Source organism: Trichechus manatus, unplaced genomic scaffold (assembly GCF_000243295.1).
Source record: "Trichechus manatus latirostris isolate Lorelei unplaced genomic scaffold, TriManLat1.0 scaffold00033, whole genome shotgun sequence".
Lineage (NCBI taxonomy): Eukaryota > Metazoa > Chordata > Mammalia > Sirenia > Trichechidae > Trichechus > Trichechus manatus.
In genome coordinates, this window is record NW_004443969.1 from 12,006,133 (window position 1) to 12,023,683 (window position 17,551).

At 40.0% G+C, this 17,551-nt stretch overlaps 1 protein-coding gene across 1 annotated transcript in view; it reads left to right on the forward strand.

The window, feature by feature from the left end:
* THSD7B (thrombospondin type 1 domain containing 7B) overlaps positions 1-17,551 on the forward strand; it is a 1,037,490-nt gene that overhangs the window by 1,001,401 nt on the left and 18,538 nt on the right. The window contains exons 21-24 of the mRNA XM_023730207.1: positions 8,416-8,561; positions 15,567-15,726; positions 16,832-17,005; positions 17,103-17,198. Coding sequence (XP_023585975.1) covers positions 8,416-8,561; positions 15,567-15,726; positions 16,832-17,005; positions 17,103-17,198 — 576 coding nt within the window. The remainder of the gene's footprint in view (positions 1-8,415; positions 8,562-15,566; positions 15,727-16,831; positions 17,006-17,102; positions 17,199-17,551) is intronic.

The window sequence follows — 17,551 nt, forward strand, 5'->3', positions numbered from 1 at the left end:
GCCTATTAAATTTGTCATTATGATCTTGAATAACCTCCTTGAGATCCTCTATTGCTTTATCGGTGTATTCCTTAGCTTGGTCTACATTTTGCTTCATTTCCTTCCTGATATTTTGAAGAGTTCTGTATATTAATCTTTTGTATTCTACCTCCAGTAATTCCAAGAAACTGTCTTGCTCCAAAAAATTTTTTGATTCTCTATTTTAGGAGCTTGCTGAAGCCATCATGCTCTGCCTGTTTATGTGATTTCATACTGACCCTTGTCTCCAAGCCATCAATAAGTTATTGTATTTATTTATTTTATATTTGCTTACTTTGTCCTAGCTTCTTGTTTTGTTTTGTTTTTATATGCCCAACTAGGCTGCTTATGTGATTTAGTTTGATTACTGGTGCCTTTGAAGCTTTAACGTCCTGTCACCATGTGGTTAGATCTGTTACTAGGTATGTGAGCCCAGGAGTCTGTTTACTTTTCTTGTATGGATTCAGCTCAGGTGTCCAGGTAGTCGGTCACCAAGTGTGTGGTGCAGGCTCTCACCTACAGTCCTAGACATGCATGGGTGATTGGTGTAGCACAGGTATCTGGCTGTAGTAGGGGGTCACGCAATGAGCAAGGCAGGGGACTGACAGCTGCCCAAGTGTCTGGGAGAAATCATGTGCCTGTTCCCTAGAGCATGTAGGTGGGTGGGTTTTGCAGCCAAACTATGAGCACCCGATGCTGTAGGCTGTAAGGACTGGGAGGCTCCATTTATTCTTGGACCCTTGTCGTGGGTAGCTAGGTGGCATAGGGGGAGCCACAAGTCATCCAGACCCCTGATGTGGGTAGGTTAGGACCTTGCTTAATGGGCAGAGCAGTGTCAAATGTCATGAACCTAACACTTCACCATATAGCTGATACAATTAAAGTTAGGCTTCCAGTATATACCCTGTTGTACTGTAGTAATGAGGGCCTACACCATTGAAATGGAACCACACAGGTCTATGCAGGGATGAAAGGCATTAAAAGTCAATGGACCCCTTATGCCTGTGCCTAGGCAAAGGAGCTGTGCCTACCCTGAGTTCCTGGCTTAGGGGAGCCAGCACATTATTTTTTACTGTTTGTTAATTTGTTCCCTCTCCAAGGCCAGGAGAATGGCTTAGGTTGCATGACGGGTCCCACTTCCAGCCCAGGGGACTTGGCAATCACTGTAGCTGGCCCAGGACCCGGTGTAGAGTGGGAAGTGGCAGGTAAATGGGAGAGAGTTTTTTCCCAAAGGGGGTGTTTTTTAATCCACGCGGTATGTCAGACAGATGTACTTACCTTTTGCTGATTGAGTGCTGCTTTTCACTGGTTCTGAAGGTGTGAGTAGACTCTCTGCCGCTCGGTCTCTCCCAATGTGGAAAACGCCTCCCGAGCACCCCTGCTTGCCTCACCTCACACGCCAGCCTATCCAGCCTGAAGGGTGCCAGCTCTCACCAGATCAAGGTCTGGCAACTCCTCGCTGCTTCGAAACCATCTCTCCCTTCCCCTGCAATTCAGTCTGATTCATCAACTTTGCTTTTGATTTTCAAGGCTCCTAGATTGTCATATATGATCGATTCACTTGTTTTTTCTGATCTTTGTTGTAAGAGGGACCAAAGGAAGCATCTGACTACTCCACTATCTTGGCCCCGCCTCCCCTCAACCACTTTCTGGTAGATGCCAAGCCTAAAGAGAAGCACGAAATTGAGCATTTTATACATAATGTGACTTCTCATTGCTTTCATAAATTTACTAGGACAAGTACCCAGAAGCAAACAGAGTTTCCACAGAGGAAGATATTAGTACAATAGTCTTAATTACTGTTACTAAAGAAAAATATGAACTGTATGAAATACAAGTACCAAATCTATTGCAGAAGATAGAACTAAGCACAATGCTCAAACTTCAGCGATCTAACAACTAAACTTCATAGCATCTGATAGCTATGCATGGGGCCAATGAGGTATTGGAAAGACATGCTTTTGGAGTAAGACAAGCCTTTGTTCTAATCCTTCTAGCTGTGTGATTTTACAAAGATTATTAACTTCTATGAGCTTTAGTTTATAACATATGAAATGAAAATGTGAATATCTGTGTGGAAGCAGAGCCTGAGACGGGGATTCTTGTTGAAGTAATTTATTTAGAGAGGATAGGGGGATGATGCTCTGGGAGGAAGGAGAATGAAGAAAGCAGGATAAGGACAGGGAAAGAGCTAAACAAGAATATGGTATATAATCTGTATTCCATAGCATACACGGTCACACAATTAATTTAATCTTCCCCCCCATAATGAGGAGTATTTTTGCAACAATGGCAAAAGGTATTATCCAATAAATTACCTCAAACACAAAGACATATGTGAAGAAAATTAGTTGTTTGAGCAAGACCGTCTTTTAATAAGTATTTTGCTAATATCCCTTTGGTTCTTTTTTATTTATTTAGTCATCTACTAGTATTTGCTACCATCTGATATTAGGTGAGCGTCCTTGGGTGGTTCAAACAGTTAATGCTGTCAGCTGATAACTGAAAGTTTGGAAGTTCAAGTCCACCCGGAGGCACTCAGACGAAAGGTCTGATTATCTGCTTCCAAAAACTTAGCTGATGAAAACACTATGGAGCACCATGCTCTGACACACATGGGGTGTCATGAGTTGGGATTGATACTAGATGTTGTTGTTGTTGTTAGGTGCCATTGAGTCATTTTTCGACTTATAGCAACCCCTTGTGACAGAGTAGAACTGTCTCGTAGGGTTTTCTAGGCTATAATCTTTATGGAAGCAGATCACCAGGTCTTTCTCCCACAAAACCACTGGGTGAGTTTGAACTGCTAACCTTTAGGTTAGCAGCTGAGCACTTAAATGTAGTGCTACCAGGGCTCCTTTAAAACAAAACCAAACTTGTTGCTGTTGAGTTGATTCTAATTCATAGACACCAAAAGCTTAAGAAAAAATCCATAGTAGAAAATACTTAAAAGTGGAAACATTTTATTCAATAACACAATTTTTTGGTGCAGGGCCTAGGAATAGATATGAAAAAGTATTTTTAAAAAATAAATAAATATTTAATATTCTAACAAAGCTGTAACGAGCACCTACTGCATTTTAAATATTCTGTAAGGGCTTTTGTATACAGTATTTCTTTGATCCATATAACCCATGTGATACATGTCCAGGCAGTCCTTATTATCTGAGTACTCTTCACCTGAATCCCCACAACTGTGAGTTTTATAGGAAACCCTCATAACATAAAAAATATTCGCTAATGACCTGACCATTCATAAGGCCATCCACAGTCCACACATCTCCAGTAACACAAGGGTCCTGTCAGTGCCCACCGTAGGGTTTCTTGGTCAATCTCGAGCTGCAAATGAATTGTGTACCGACAACAATGGGCGTACAGAAATAGAGTGATCTTCACACTTAAAGGAAGCCCATGGGAAGATTGATTAAAAAGTTACTCAGAGGCTTAAATGATTCTATGATCAAGCTGTGAAAATTGGCAATGAAATTGTGGATCTTTTAAAGTGCAATCATAAAATTATGCAAAGAAAGCAATGACTGGTTTATTCTTTGTCTAAAGAATGAGTGCATAGTTGCCAGTATAATCGATATGGTAGTTGGTATTAGATAAAACAAACCCACGTGTATACTTTTCAGTACAGAAAACAATCCCATTTAAACATGTTTTAATTATTTGTTAAAAATTATTTAGCTCCCATTTTAAATGGAGTCACTTTAAGAGGCATTTTCTTCAGTATGAATTATCCTCAGATAACAAGGACTTTCTATATTCTTAGTTTAATATTACATAAGAGGAAATTCGTGCTCAGAGGGGTTAAAGTACTTTCATGTGTTGCTAGCACGGTGACCCCATGCACGAGGGAATGGTATGCGGCCCAGTCCTGTACCATCCCTATGATCAGATGTGTTCCATAAGGTTTTCATTGACTGATTTTTGGAAGTAGATTACCAAGCCTTTCTTCCTAGCCTGTCTTAGTCTGAAAGCTCCGTTAAAAGCTGTTCAGCATTGTAGCAACACGCAAGCCTCCAATGACAGATGGTGGCTGCACATGAGGTGCATTGGCCCGAAATCGAACCTGGCTCTCCGGCATGGAAGGCAGGAATTTTACCACTGAACTACCAATGCCTCACTTTCATGTAGTCACATCATTTACTGACTGTTTTGGGAGAACTGTTTCCGACCAGAGACTTTATGTTTTTAAAAATCATTAATTTGACTGCATCCTCTACCCCTTCCCTTCTCTCATCAAAATTCACTATCCTCAAAACAATTCTTTCAGGCTCTTGCTCTTAGGGGGTCTCTAGTGGATGAACCATTGCTGACTAGTTATTGCTTGGTTGAATATTTCTTCCAGGCTAACGTTTGGAATTCCAGGTAGTATTTGCTGGCTACTGTGTGAGATGTGAGATCCCCTTTTTAATCCACATATCACATTGCAAGATTTTTTTGATTTACAACTTCAAAATTTGTGAGAGGCCTTAATTCAAGGTATACTTTTTTCTGGTCATATAACTTATACAGCCAAACATTCCTGTCTTAAAAAGAAAATAGAGCTTAATAAAAAATATCAACAATCCCACAAAATAGAGAAGCCCTGGTGGCACAGTGGTTAAGAGCTACGGCTGCTCACCAAGAGGTCAGCAGTTCAGATCTACCAGCCACTCCTTGGAAACCCTGTGGGGCAGTTCTACTCTGTCCTGTAGGGTCACTAGAGTTGGAATGGACTCAAGAGAAATAGGTATATCCCACAAAAACATCAGGTTCAGTGATTTTGCTCTATAATCTCATGCCTTTATGAGCGAATTTTTTCATTGAACTTATAATGTTAGCTGATTAAACATGACAGTATACTTCAAAGTATATATTTATTTTACACTCCTTTGTCTAAAAAAAGTTCTTGGTTGTAATTGACATTGTTTGAATATCTTATCTTTGTGTTTAGACAGCAAAAGGTAGAGAAGTCAGATGGTTGTGCTTTCAATGAATGGCTTTAAGACTTCATTATTTCAAAAAACAATAGAATTATTTTTTTTTCTGTTGAATGCATGGTTTCTTCCACCTCTGTGTCCGGCAGAAAGTATTTGTCACTTTAATGGAAAAAAAGAATAAAATGGTTCTAAAATGATGGCCACCAGTGTGCCATCAATTTAAGAATAAGCTTGAAGTTATTTGGTTATAATGAAATTGAGCCTCTTTGGCTGTGGTAAAAGCAACACCACAGGAGCATTATTCTTACCAAGATAGACAGAACAGAATGCAATTATAACGATATTAGGATAGTAGGTATTTAGGTGGAGATATAAACAAAATATTATTATAAAATTAAGAGTATTTAAGCAAGACTTAATGTATTATCTTGGGCCGAAAGTGTTTATCAAGCAGGGAAAACATTTCACATAAAGGAAATGACCTCCATGGTTTGATCTGAATGATGCTAGGAAGAACTATCCAACCACATATACTCCACAAAGGACCTCAATGACCAAGGATGCAGAATGGGGAGGGTCTGTTGTTCACTAGGCCTATATTATTGTTGACACATATTTTACCACTATTCAAAGTTTCTTTTATGTCTCCAATAAAAGCTATAGATAGGTAGATACCCTTGCTTTCTTGCCTGTGTCTACCCAGCATTGTGATTAATATGACAGCCTCTGGAGCAGAACTTCTTGGGTTTGAATCCTTTCTGCAATTTACTAGTTTTTTGACTTAAACTCTCTGGTAATAGTAGTAGGAATTTCCTGTAGGGTTGTTATGACTATTAAATGAGTCAGGGCATATAAAATATTTATAACATTGCCTAGCTCATGATAAACGCTCGACAAATGTTATTGATACCATATCATCACACATTTTCAGAAAGCAGATAGTATCATGTAGACATAAAAGCATTATTTAAGCAAATATTCAATTAGTGCTTAGTATATATGAAAACCATATTAGGGATAGAAGACTAAATCTCAAGGAACTTAGAATCCGGCGATTAAAACATTCTGATTTTGTTCAAGGGTCTTCTCAGAAAGAATTAGTTTACCACCAAATCCATTATAATATTGTGGTGGCTGGTAAGAGGTCTGGTCCTCTGAAAGTGTGAGCTAGCCTTACTTACTACTGAACTTGAAGGCATTGGACAATTATTCCCATCCAGTGCTTTCAAGTGAATTCTACATAGAAGTGAAGCCATCACCAGCTTTCCATTTGTCTTAGGATATAACTGTAGAATCTTTGACCTCCCTTTTAATAGGTTTAACAGCATTTTCTCCAGCTAGCCTCTCCCCACTCACTCTACTTTAGCCACATCAGTCATCTGTCAGGTCCTCAAACGACATGTTTCTTTGTATCTCAGGACCTCGTCACTTGCATTCATGTGGGATACTGTCCGTACATCATGTCTGGCTTACACTTCTTTAGATTCCTGCTGAAAGCTCAACTATTCATAGAAATACTCTGATTCTTTCACAGACCTGGCTGCATCTCCGCTACATGCTCTTGTGTTGTTGTTCTTGTAGGTTGCTGTTGAGTCGGCTCTGACTCGTGGCAACCTAATCTATAACAGAATAAAACCTTGACCAGTCTTGTGCCATCTTCAGGATCATTGGTATGTTTGAGTCCATTGTTGTTGTCATTGTGTCAGTTCATCTCAGTGAAGGTTTCTCTCATTTTTGCTGACTCTTTACCAAACGCAGTGTCCTTTTCTAGCAATTATAGGATCGTTATGGGTTGGAATCAACTTGATGGCAATAGTATGTTTTTTTGTTTTGTCGTTTTTTCTAGCAATTGGTCTTTCCTAATGATGTGTCCAAAGTAAATGAGTTGAAGCTTTGCCATCCTTGCATCTAATGAGAATTCTGTTTCTATTTCTTCTAGAACCCCTTTTTTTCTCTTGAGTATTTATCGCAAATATAATTACATAATTAACTTTATAAACACAATAGAAGTGCATCATAGTCACTGATAACTAATACAAGTTAAAGTATACACACTCAGTACCTCATCAATAAAAAGAGTAAAAGGGAATGGGAGCCAGAGAGAGAAAGCAAGAATGAGTGTGAGAGGGAAAGAGAGAAAGCACAAACATTTTAATATTGTAGGTTATTCCATCCACCATTCCAATTAACAGGCATGTGAGATAATGCCCAGGAGGTTGGCATAGGAGGACATGAGACACTTGCCCTGCTGTTTCCTTAGTCATTCTTATTCCCAGTTGTCTTCTATCTTAGGGTAGGACTCTTGTATTTGACCATATCTGTTTTCAAACACCATTGCTCTTTCACATAAGCCAATGACTTTATCTTGTGCTCAGTGAAGAAAGAAATTGGTCCTAAATCTCTAGAAAAATTAACTACATTGAATTAATTAGGAGACACTATTAGGAACTCAAGGTTACACTGTCCTAAGGAATTTTTTAGGGTTGTTTTAATTATCTACAATTTTTACCTTACTTGCTAATTTAGAACCTAACACACAAAGAAGGTCCAACTGTCTTCATTTTAGTTTAATGTTTGTAATCTTGGCTAGAATATAAGGTCTGTAAGGGCAGATCACTCACACATATGTCCCTGGCACGTAGCAGGATGCTTGCATCATGTTGTTATTGTCATTAGCTGCTGTCAAGTTGACTCCAACTCATGGCAATTTTATATACTTGACAGAATGAAATGTTGCCCAGTCCTGTATCATCCTCACAATCACCAGCATTTCAAGTCCATCGTTGTGGCTGTTTTGTCAGCCCTTCTCACCAACAGGCTCCCTCTCCCTTGCTGGCCCCCTGCTTCACCATACGTGATATCCTGTTCTAAAGATTGAGCTCTCCTAATGACGTGTCCAAAGCAAGCAACTCGGACAGTGTTCTGTTGTGATCCATAAAGTTTTCATTGGTTAATTTTCGGAAGTAGATCACCAGACGTTTCTTCCTACCTCTGTCTTAGTCTGGAAGCTCTGCTGAAACTTGTCCACCATAGGTGACCCTGCAGGTATGTGAAATACTGGTGGCATAGGTTCCAGCATCATAGCAATATACAAGCCAATACAGTACGACAAACTGACAGATGGGTAGTGGCTTGGATCATGCTTAATAAGTAAATATTTGTTAAACGAATTAACATTCTACCCAGAGTTTACAGGTACAGTCTATTTGGCAACAATACAGAGTTTAGACGTATGAAGACTAAGGAAGTAGAAGACAGAATTTGAGGCTCTTTACCATTATGTAGACCCAGATAGCCTGTGTCTTTTCATAGAAACCTAAATTAAAATGGCAGAAAACTGAAAGATGGACAGGACAGAGTTAAGTGTGTTCTAATGAAGACTTGCAGGTATAAAGCAACATTCTGTCCTTCAATTCTCTTTTCAAGCCAAACTCCAACCAAAAAACTGACACCTCCCTTATCATTTTAGGTCGAATGAGACGGACTCGATTTATCATTATGCCAACCCATGGAGAAGGACGGCCATGCCCCACAGAGCTTACCCAGCAGAAAACCTGCCCGGTGACCCCCTGCTACAGCTGGGTCCTTGGTAACTGGTCCGCATGTAAATTGGAGGTAGGTCATTGAATGGCACACAGAGAAATGTTTTCCAGTTTGTCAAAAGCACTTGTCTGGTCAAACGTACGCACTGATGGAATAAATTTCACAGCTCCATGGGGCTGGCACAATGTATTTTTAATGCAACGAAGAACACCGAAAAATACAACCAAGTGACTTAACCTCCTGCAGAGTGATATTGCTAGGAAAAGAAATAGCCATTCATTAGGCACTGATTATAATAGGCCAGGTCATGGGACTTTCAGTCTCTCTGGCATCCTCAAGAGTTCTGTTATTTTCTTGGCTTGTTGGGAATATCAAAGTGTTATTTAATTAGGCAAAACTCTGGGAAATGCACAGCTTGCTGTAGATTGTATTTCTAAAAGAGGCACTTTCAGGCTTAGACAAAATCTTGCATATGGGCAGAAAAGCAAAAGTATATGAAAGTTATATTTTAGCATTATTACATGAACCAAGGTTACTACATTTTCCTCAACGATTACTTTTTTGTTGGCCTGAAATATAAATGCTTAGCAACATCGTAATATATCATGTACCCAGAGCTTTTGCTAGATCAGCAAAGAGCCTCTACTACATTTTTTCTCTGGCTTCTTGCTTGAGGAAAAGCACATTGATTTTCCCTATTTTCTTATTTTACTAGTTTATCCTTCACTTCCTGTTCAAAGCATATTTTAATTAGGTAACGATAATTTTGATTATGTATTAAAAACCTAGAGAGTATTCTCATAGAGATTTAGTGTTCCTGCCAGGATGACATTGTAATGCGGCATTCTTATCTTGCAGAAGTTAAATGCCCATGTATTTTAATAGGTCCCAGAGGTGGGGAAAAGTGTAGTGCATTTGTTCAGTCTCCTTTTGACAGAAAATAAGGTAACCATGCTAATTAACTAATTCAGTAGTAACATAATGGCTTTAACTATGAATGCTTTGTCTCCTAGACTAAAATCTTCTTTCCTATGTCTTCAGCAGTTTTTAAATGCTGTTTGGAATCGTGTACAAGTATAAAATATAGAAGGAATATTTCTCCTTATAGCTCTGATGACGGTTGATAGAGTAGAGAAAATAAGTTCAAATGATTCAGGAACCCACTGCAGGGGACAGGAGAGTAAAGAAAGTTAAGAAGAAGAGAAGAGGGAGAGGAGGAAGGAGGGACGTAGGATGGACAAACTCCATGTTCCAAGTCTTACTAGACGTACAAGTGTTACAGTAACTTATTTGTTGTTTTGGACATTGCCTTTTGTCTTCTTAGGTGTCAGGAGCCTCTTTTGGTATTTATGTCCACTGACTTGGCCCATAGGAACATTTTGGGAAAATGCTAAATGTAATGTTTCACCTTACCCTGACATAGTGCACTCTCACCAGAACCACAGGAGCAAGAGTGGTGGGTTGTGACCGTCCTCTGTAGCAGTGCTGGCCGTGGATGGGAGGTAGTGCTATCTCTTTGAGGTCACCAGTCTTGGAGACCACAAGAGGAGGTGACCAGTTTGTGCCTCCAGAAATTTCAATACTGTCTCAGATTTCTAGATGGAGTTAGTCCCACTCACTGAAACTTCCAGTCAGGAGCAAACTCTGGAATTAGCCTTAATCCAGGCAAAACCCTCGAAAACCAACATGATTGTAGTTAATTATTCTGACGTAGATACTTCATCCAAGCAGGCCAGTCAGCGTTCATCCCCAAGAATTTGGAATGGAATTGAAACTGTTTGATGACTCTGTAATCAGGAATGCTTAACTGCCAGGTTTTCCCACCTTGTGGATAAAGTCAGTCAGAAGCAAGACAGAACCATGAAGGCAACACACACACAAAAGCAGAGGCAAATGAGACAGCAAATCATGATATTTGAGTTGAGTTTTCTCTGAGATGGAGCTGCATTCTTACTGTTCCTGGTAACTGTGAGCTAACACAATATCTTTTCAATAAATTGCCTTTTTTAAATTTATATGTAAGTTCAGTTTTTTGAATTGCTGATCAAACTATACACCTGGGCATTTGCACACAAGGGGAGAACACCATTTCTCTCATAGCTGCATTTCGGGTTTTTTTGCATATATCATGTTCTAACCTACCAAATGAAGGTTTGGAACCCATTTGATGAGGGTGGAGATGATCTTATACATTTAAGAGGTTGACTGTCATCAAGAAATATCCAATCATAATAAGAGAAACTGGGACAGGGTACAACAGATGCATCAATTCTGCCAGGATCTTATGTGGAAAAATGTTGGTAAGAGGAAGCGTTCATCCTCAGGCATCATTTTTCTTTGAAGAGTTTCCTAACTCTTTCCAAGTTCCTCAGCTAATAACATGTATCCACACATATGTTGATAAAATCTGTTTTATTTTATATGCTAGAAGTCAAGTTCTGGGGTCTATTGTTGTTATTTGCTATCGAGTCAGTTCTGACTCGTGGTGACCCCATATGTGCAGAGTAGAACTGCTGCATAGGGTTTTCAAGGCTGTGACCTTTCAGAAGCAGATCTCCAGGCCTGTCTTCCGAGGTGCTTGTGGGTGGGTTCAAACTGCCAAACTTTTGGCCAATAGTTGAGTGCTTAACCGTTTATACCACCTAGAGACCTGTTTCTGGAGTCTAGCTGTGCTAATTTTGGTCAAGGTTCTGTCAATTCCTAGCTCTTCATTTCTGGCTAAGTTTCTAAACTCGTCAAGCCACGTTTCTAAACTCTTTATACACACACACACACCCGCCTACTCCATACTTATCTACTGCCTCATTATCCAATATATCCCATTTACAACAATAGTAAAAAAATCCCCTATCCAACTATTTTGTGCACACCCTCACCACCCACAGCTTGCCTAGGGCAAGCAGAGGGAGGAGCAGCACTGCCCCCTGGGTATTTAACCCCAGTCTGGAACCCGCAAGGCGCCCAATGCTCTGGCTTCTCCCGGCTTCCACCTCCCCTCCCTCCTCCCTGCTCTTGGCACCTGCCAGTGGGCGTCCAGCACTAGACTCTGTGGAGCTGTCACCTGCCAAGGCCACTGCACACCGCCCAGCCCTTGCCGCCCCGCTTCCCACACTGAGCGCACCTCAGAGCCCGAGCTGAGACACCGGGCAAGTGAGGACACTCAGCCAGCCACCGGTAGCATGGATTTGGATTCCAGCGAGCAGAGCAAGGGTGAGCCTGTGGCTGCTGCAGGTGCAGAGGGGCCACATCCACCCAGCTGGGAGGGCTGGGGCTGGGAGGAGAAGAGGCCAGGGCAGGAAATGGAGAGTATTTTACATAAGGCTAATTTTCACATAATGACCTGGTCTTCGGAACCTAACCATGTTGCTAAGTGAGAACTGGGTGTATACATATATGTCATGTGTCTTAGTTATCTAGTGCTACTATAACAGAAATATCACGTGTGTGGCTTTAACAAACAGAAATTTATTTTCTCACATTTTGGGAGGCTAGAAATCCAAATTCAGAGTGCTGGCTATATGGGAAGGCTTTGGCTCTGGGGGGAAAGTCCTTGTTTCTTCTGAGCTTCTGCTCCTAGGCGATCTTCATGTGGCTTGACATCTATCTTCCCCCATTTCTGCTTCTTAGCTTGCTTGTTTAATCTATTTTATGTCTCAAAAGAGATTGACTCCAAATATACCCTACACTAATCCTGTCTCACTAATATAACAAATAACCCATTATCAAATGGGATTATAACCACAGGTATAGAGGTTAGAATTTACAACACATATTTTTGGAGGACATAATTCAATCCGTAACATCATGGTAGTGATAGTACCTGTTTTGCCGGGCTGTTTTAGTAGAGATTAGATAATTCATAGAAAGTGCTTCACATAGTGCCTCATGTTAAGTAAGAGCTCAATCAACTGCAGTTGCTATTATAATTTTGCTTAAAATTATGATTATGGCTATTAGCACCATCTGCCTATCCACGGCTGTTGGAGATGCTGATTTGGTGTATACAAAACCTCCATTAATTATCTGGACAATGGAGAGTTAGCAAGAGAATAATCCCTGTTCATGATATTACTAAGAAGCCTGGGTCTCTTTTCAGGCCCTAGTGTATAGCGTCTTGTGAATGTGGGTAAATGAATGCTTGCTTGATGAATGAAATTATCATTCTGATACCGATTTCTCTTCATATTAAGACTGTTGTTGTCAAAAGTGTAAGAGATTAAGGTTGAATATGAACTGATCCCTAAATACCCACTAGAGCATACTGTTGTTTATTTTGTTTTTAAAAGTGATCCCTGATATAGGCTTGCTTCCTGTCGTTTCTTCACAGCAGTATTATGGAGTGTCAAGCAAAAGTATGATCACTTGAGTTTTCTGTTACCTGGGGTTTCAGATAGCAATAATTTCAAATTTCACACGTGCTGCAGTATCCTCGGACTCTTCCCTCCAAGTACACAAAGTCTGATCCTCTATAGCAAACGATGCACCTAGACAATTCTGCAGTGCAGCCATCATCTGCAATAGGAAAACATCTGGAAGAAGAAAATTCTTCCCCCCAAATTAATTCAGTTTACACTAGTTATTTTCCACTTTGGAAGTAAATGTTGACTAGAGCATTTGCTTTGAATGAATCTACTGTAAATAGATTTCGAACCCCCGTTCATCTCCAAAAAAATGCATTAAGTTTCAAAATCAGGGTACATTTGTTTTGTTTTTGACAATTTAACATCCTTAGAAATGATTAGAGCAGTTATGAAATATTGATAAATCGAGCATGGGAATCTTAGAGAAATTAATTACAGTTCCTGTTCAAACTTCTCAAAAATATGGCACGATGGCCCCGATTTATGTATCTCCTCAGATTCTTTAAGGTTTAAGTTACTGCAACTTGGACTCCTCCAAGCTGCACCTTTTCTTTTTTGCCAGTATGTCTTTGGGTCGCATCTTCCTCTATGCCAAGAATCTTTCTCAGAAGCGCTTCTTTGCCGCCCTGCCCCTCCAGCAGCGTATTCATAACGTGCACTTGACACCCAGCAGCCACCAGCACCACCGCTTAGCGGGTTGGTTTTCAGCAGGTCCTCATTCCCTGGATCACCTCCTCCATGCCCTGGATCACTGTCACAGCTGCTTCTGCTGACCATCTTGTCCTTCATCACTCCTGCCACTGCAAGAGCCACAGCAGTTCCAAGGTCTAGGTAATGCAGTTTTTGAGTCCTGCAGGGGAGAAAGAATAAGGAAATGAACTCTAGTTTCACAGCGAAGAGTTGCCAGACTGTCTCCTAATAATGAGTGTAGGGTGCCCATCTCTCTCTTTCTCCCGGCATCCGTAGCAGCAGTAGTCACAAAGGCTCTGGCTCTGCCACCAACTTCTAGACTTAGTGGAAGCTGAGTAACACAACTTATAAAATACATGAGAGTTAATACTGTATGGGATGAACATTGATCAATGGGAACTGGATTTCAGCAGGAGCTGGCATAACAGTGGCTCTCCTTTCTTCCCCCACCTCCCTCTTCATGGATGGTTCTAAGGCATCTGATACCACATGGCCTGTCTGGAAGATGTTGTGTGTGACCAGGCAACCAGCTGTGTTTACTTGTGAGGTTGAGGCCAACTTGGTGACACCCTACCTTATATTTGCTTCTCATTCTTTCCTGCTTCAGTTCTCTTCTATCCTCCCTCTGACCACCCTGAAATTGTATTGTTTTGTATAAAATCTTTGCCTTAGTCTCTGTTTTCTGGGGTATCTATGCTAAAACAGAGGCCATCAACTAAAGTTATCCAAGTATCCAATGGACTTCTTTTTGAGGTTTGAAAACCTGGCTAAAATTGATGGGAAAATACTCATGAGTATCTGCCAAAAATGTTATAGAACGAAATCTTTCATCACGCAGATTCCTGGAACAGATAACCACTAAGAGTTCTTCCAATTCTAAGATTCTGTTTCTGTGAAGCACTGTTTAAAAAAATGTCCTAATTGCCCAGACTAATCTTAGAATTGAGTTTTGAATTTGTATGAAATATCTTCAGTGAGCATTATTTAGCACAGAAAGCATGCTGGGAAAACAACTTCTTATGGCAATATAGGAAAACAGTGTTTTGCTGGAAACCCTAACCTAATCCATGTGAGAAAGCACTGAATTCTCTACAAAAGAAAAACAAGCATAGTGAAAGAGAAATTTTTGCCCTGTGGCTGTACATGCTCTCTTGGGGAGTTATTACGGGTTAGGCCATTTTATCATGTACACCTAGACAAAATATGTGTTGTTCTTATTTGTAGTCAATCCTGGCTGAGTTCCAGAATAAATCATCATGTTCTGGGTACATAAATCTCATTAGGTAAATTTGCATTTTTACCTCAGCTTCTCCATCAGCTCTAGCTAGCCAAGTATTGCTAGGTGCTGCATTGTTGTCAGCTGTTGAGAGATAGCTGCCTTCCTAGAAGAGGAAGCTCCCTAAGTGTACAACTAGGGTTTTCTTTGTCAAGTGGTGACAGGAGCTGTCTGAGTTATCTAGTGCTGCTATAATAGAAATACTACAAGCAGATTTCTTAACAAAGAGAAATTTATTCTCTCACAGTCTAGTAGGCTACAAGTCCAAATTCAGGGTGTCAGCTCCAGGGAAAGGCTTTCTCTCTCTGTCGACTCTGGAGGAAGATCCTTGTCATCAATCTTCCCCTGGTCTAGGAGCTTCTCCACACAGGAACCCCCAGTCCAAAGAACGCACTCTACTCCTGGTACTTTCTTGGTGGTATGAGGTCCCCCTGTCTCTCTGCTCACTTCTCTCTTTTATAAACTAAAGAGGTTGGCTCAAGATACAACCCAGTCTTGTGGATTGAGTCTTGCCTTATTAACATAACTACCACTAATCTCATCTCATTAACATCATAGAGGTAGGATTGACAATACATAGGAAAATCACATCGGATGACAAAATGGTGGACAATTACACAATACTGGGAATCAGGACCTAGCCAAGTTGACAGATACTTTGGGGGGACACAATTCAATCCATGACAGGAGCCAAAACTCTGAGATGCTAATTATTTGGGTAACTCTGAGAGCATCCTTGCCCTCTTACAGGGTGGAGACTGTGGTGAAGGAGTCCAGGTCCGCAGCCTTTTCTGTGTGGTCCACAATGGTTCAATCTCTCACACACCACTACGTGTAGATGATGCATTGTGTGGAGAAATGCCCTTTCAAGACAGCGTCCTGAAGCAGATGTGTTCTGTGCCTTGCCCAGGTATGCGACGCTAACAACTGGTAGTGCCTTCCGTGTGATCCTCTTATTACGATTTTTCTTATTATCTTTAATCTGGAGAAGCTCAATCTCATCAAAACTGGGTTTCTTAATTAACTTTAATTCACTTTTAATTGTGGTTATCACTTTGGAATATACCTACTGCTTCAATAGCGACAGAGCATGCAAGATGAAAAAAAGCATTAGAGACTGGAGACCTAAGTTAGAAACTTGCCTCTACCACTTCATTGGGGTTTTACCTTGGGCATATAGTCTAGCCCCTTTGAGCAATGGTTTCTTCATCTGGAAAATATGTTGGCATTACCTGCCCTGTCAGCACCTACACATTAACCAGCACTCAGAAACAAGGTATCTGAATCCATGCATGGATAAATGCCTGGATGATGGCTTGTGGGAAAAAGTAAGGTCATGGGTTTGTAAAAACACTCTGTAAAGTTCTCTGTAAATGTGAAAGTTACATAAAATGTGTAAGTTTTTTTATTGTTGTTGTTAATTCTAACACAATTTAACCTATATGGCATAAGTTTAACGTGGTTAATATATCCTTAAAATTTGATGTGTGTGTACATACACATATACACAGATATAAATACATAAACAAATATATTTATATGTGTGTTTATATATATATATACACATATATATGTACGTGTGTGTTATTTAGAGTATTAAATAGTCTTTAGGCCAAAAGATATTCCATTCTGATGACCTGCTTATTCCCTTTTGTATGGTTTCTATGAACATCCATTGTTATGCTGATCTTTGAAAACTGAGTTACTATAATCTTTACCTCTCCCTTTAAAAAATTTTATTATCACTGGCAGACACATAGTTTTCTCTAGATATGACTACAGTCTGGATCTACTTTTTGGTACTATCTTTTTAAAGTAGATTGAATCATAAATTACTGTATCATTCTTAGTGCCTTCTAATAGGAAAACTGATCAAAATAGAATGTATAGTGTCTAGAACCTGCCTATATCATTGCACTACAATCACAGTCTCTGTGTGAATTCTGTTCATTTAAATGTTGCCAAGTCCTAGTTTTCATGCTGTTTTCCTTCCCCTTCATTGCATTACCATCCAGGAGACTGCCATTTAACTCAGTGGTCAGAGTGGAGCACATGTGAATTAACCTGCATCGATGGAAGAAGCTTTGAGTCTATGGGCCGCCAGTCTAGGTCACGGACATTTATAATTCAGTCTTTTGAGAACCAAGACAGCTGCCCCCAACAGGTTCTAGAAACACGCCCTTGTACAGGTACCAAGAGCACTTTTCAATTCTTTCACCCCTAGTAAATTAATGCTTACTTTTATGTGAGATGTAATAGAAATAGTGTCATATTATTTACTTGCAGGAGGCAAATGTTATCACTACACATGGAAAGCAAGTCTTTGGAACAATAATGAGAGAACTGTATGGTGCCAGCGTTCAGATGGCATTAACGTCACAGGTATTCCTTTGTAAGACTCATGTAGGCACTTCAGAAAGTTCTCTGAGTATTGCTGTTTGTGAGAATTTGTGAGTGGGTAGGTGGTCTTTGATAATCTTCATGGTAAATTATCATTAGATGTTTGCATCTTAGAAAGCAAACAATTCAATTTTAACATCTGTGATATATCAGACAAGTTAAATAAAGACATCAAAACACGATTAAATTTCCTTAAAAATCATGGTCTGAGACAGAATAAAAAAGACAGATGGTAGTTTAAAACAACAGTCACTAAAAGTCTAAATCATGTACCTCATTAGTAAAAACTTTTTGATGATACACCTCAACATATTAACTTCCTGCACTACTGTGCT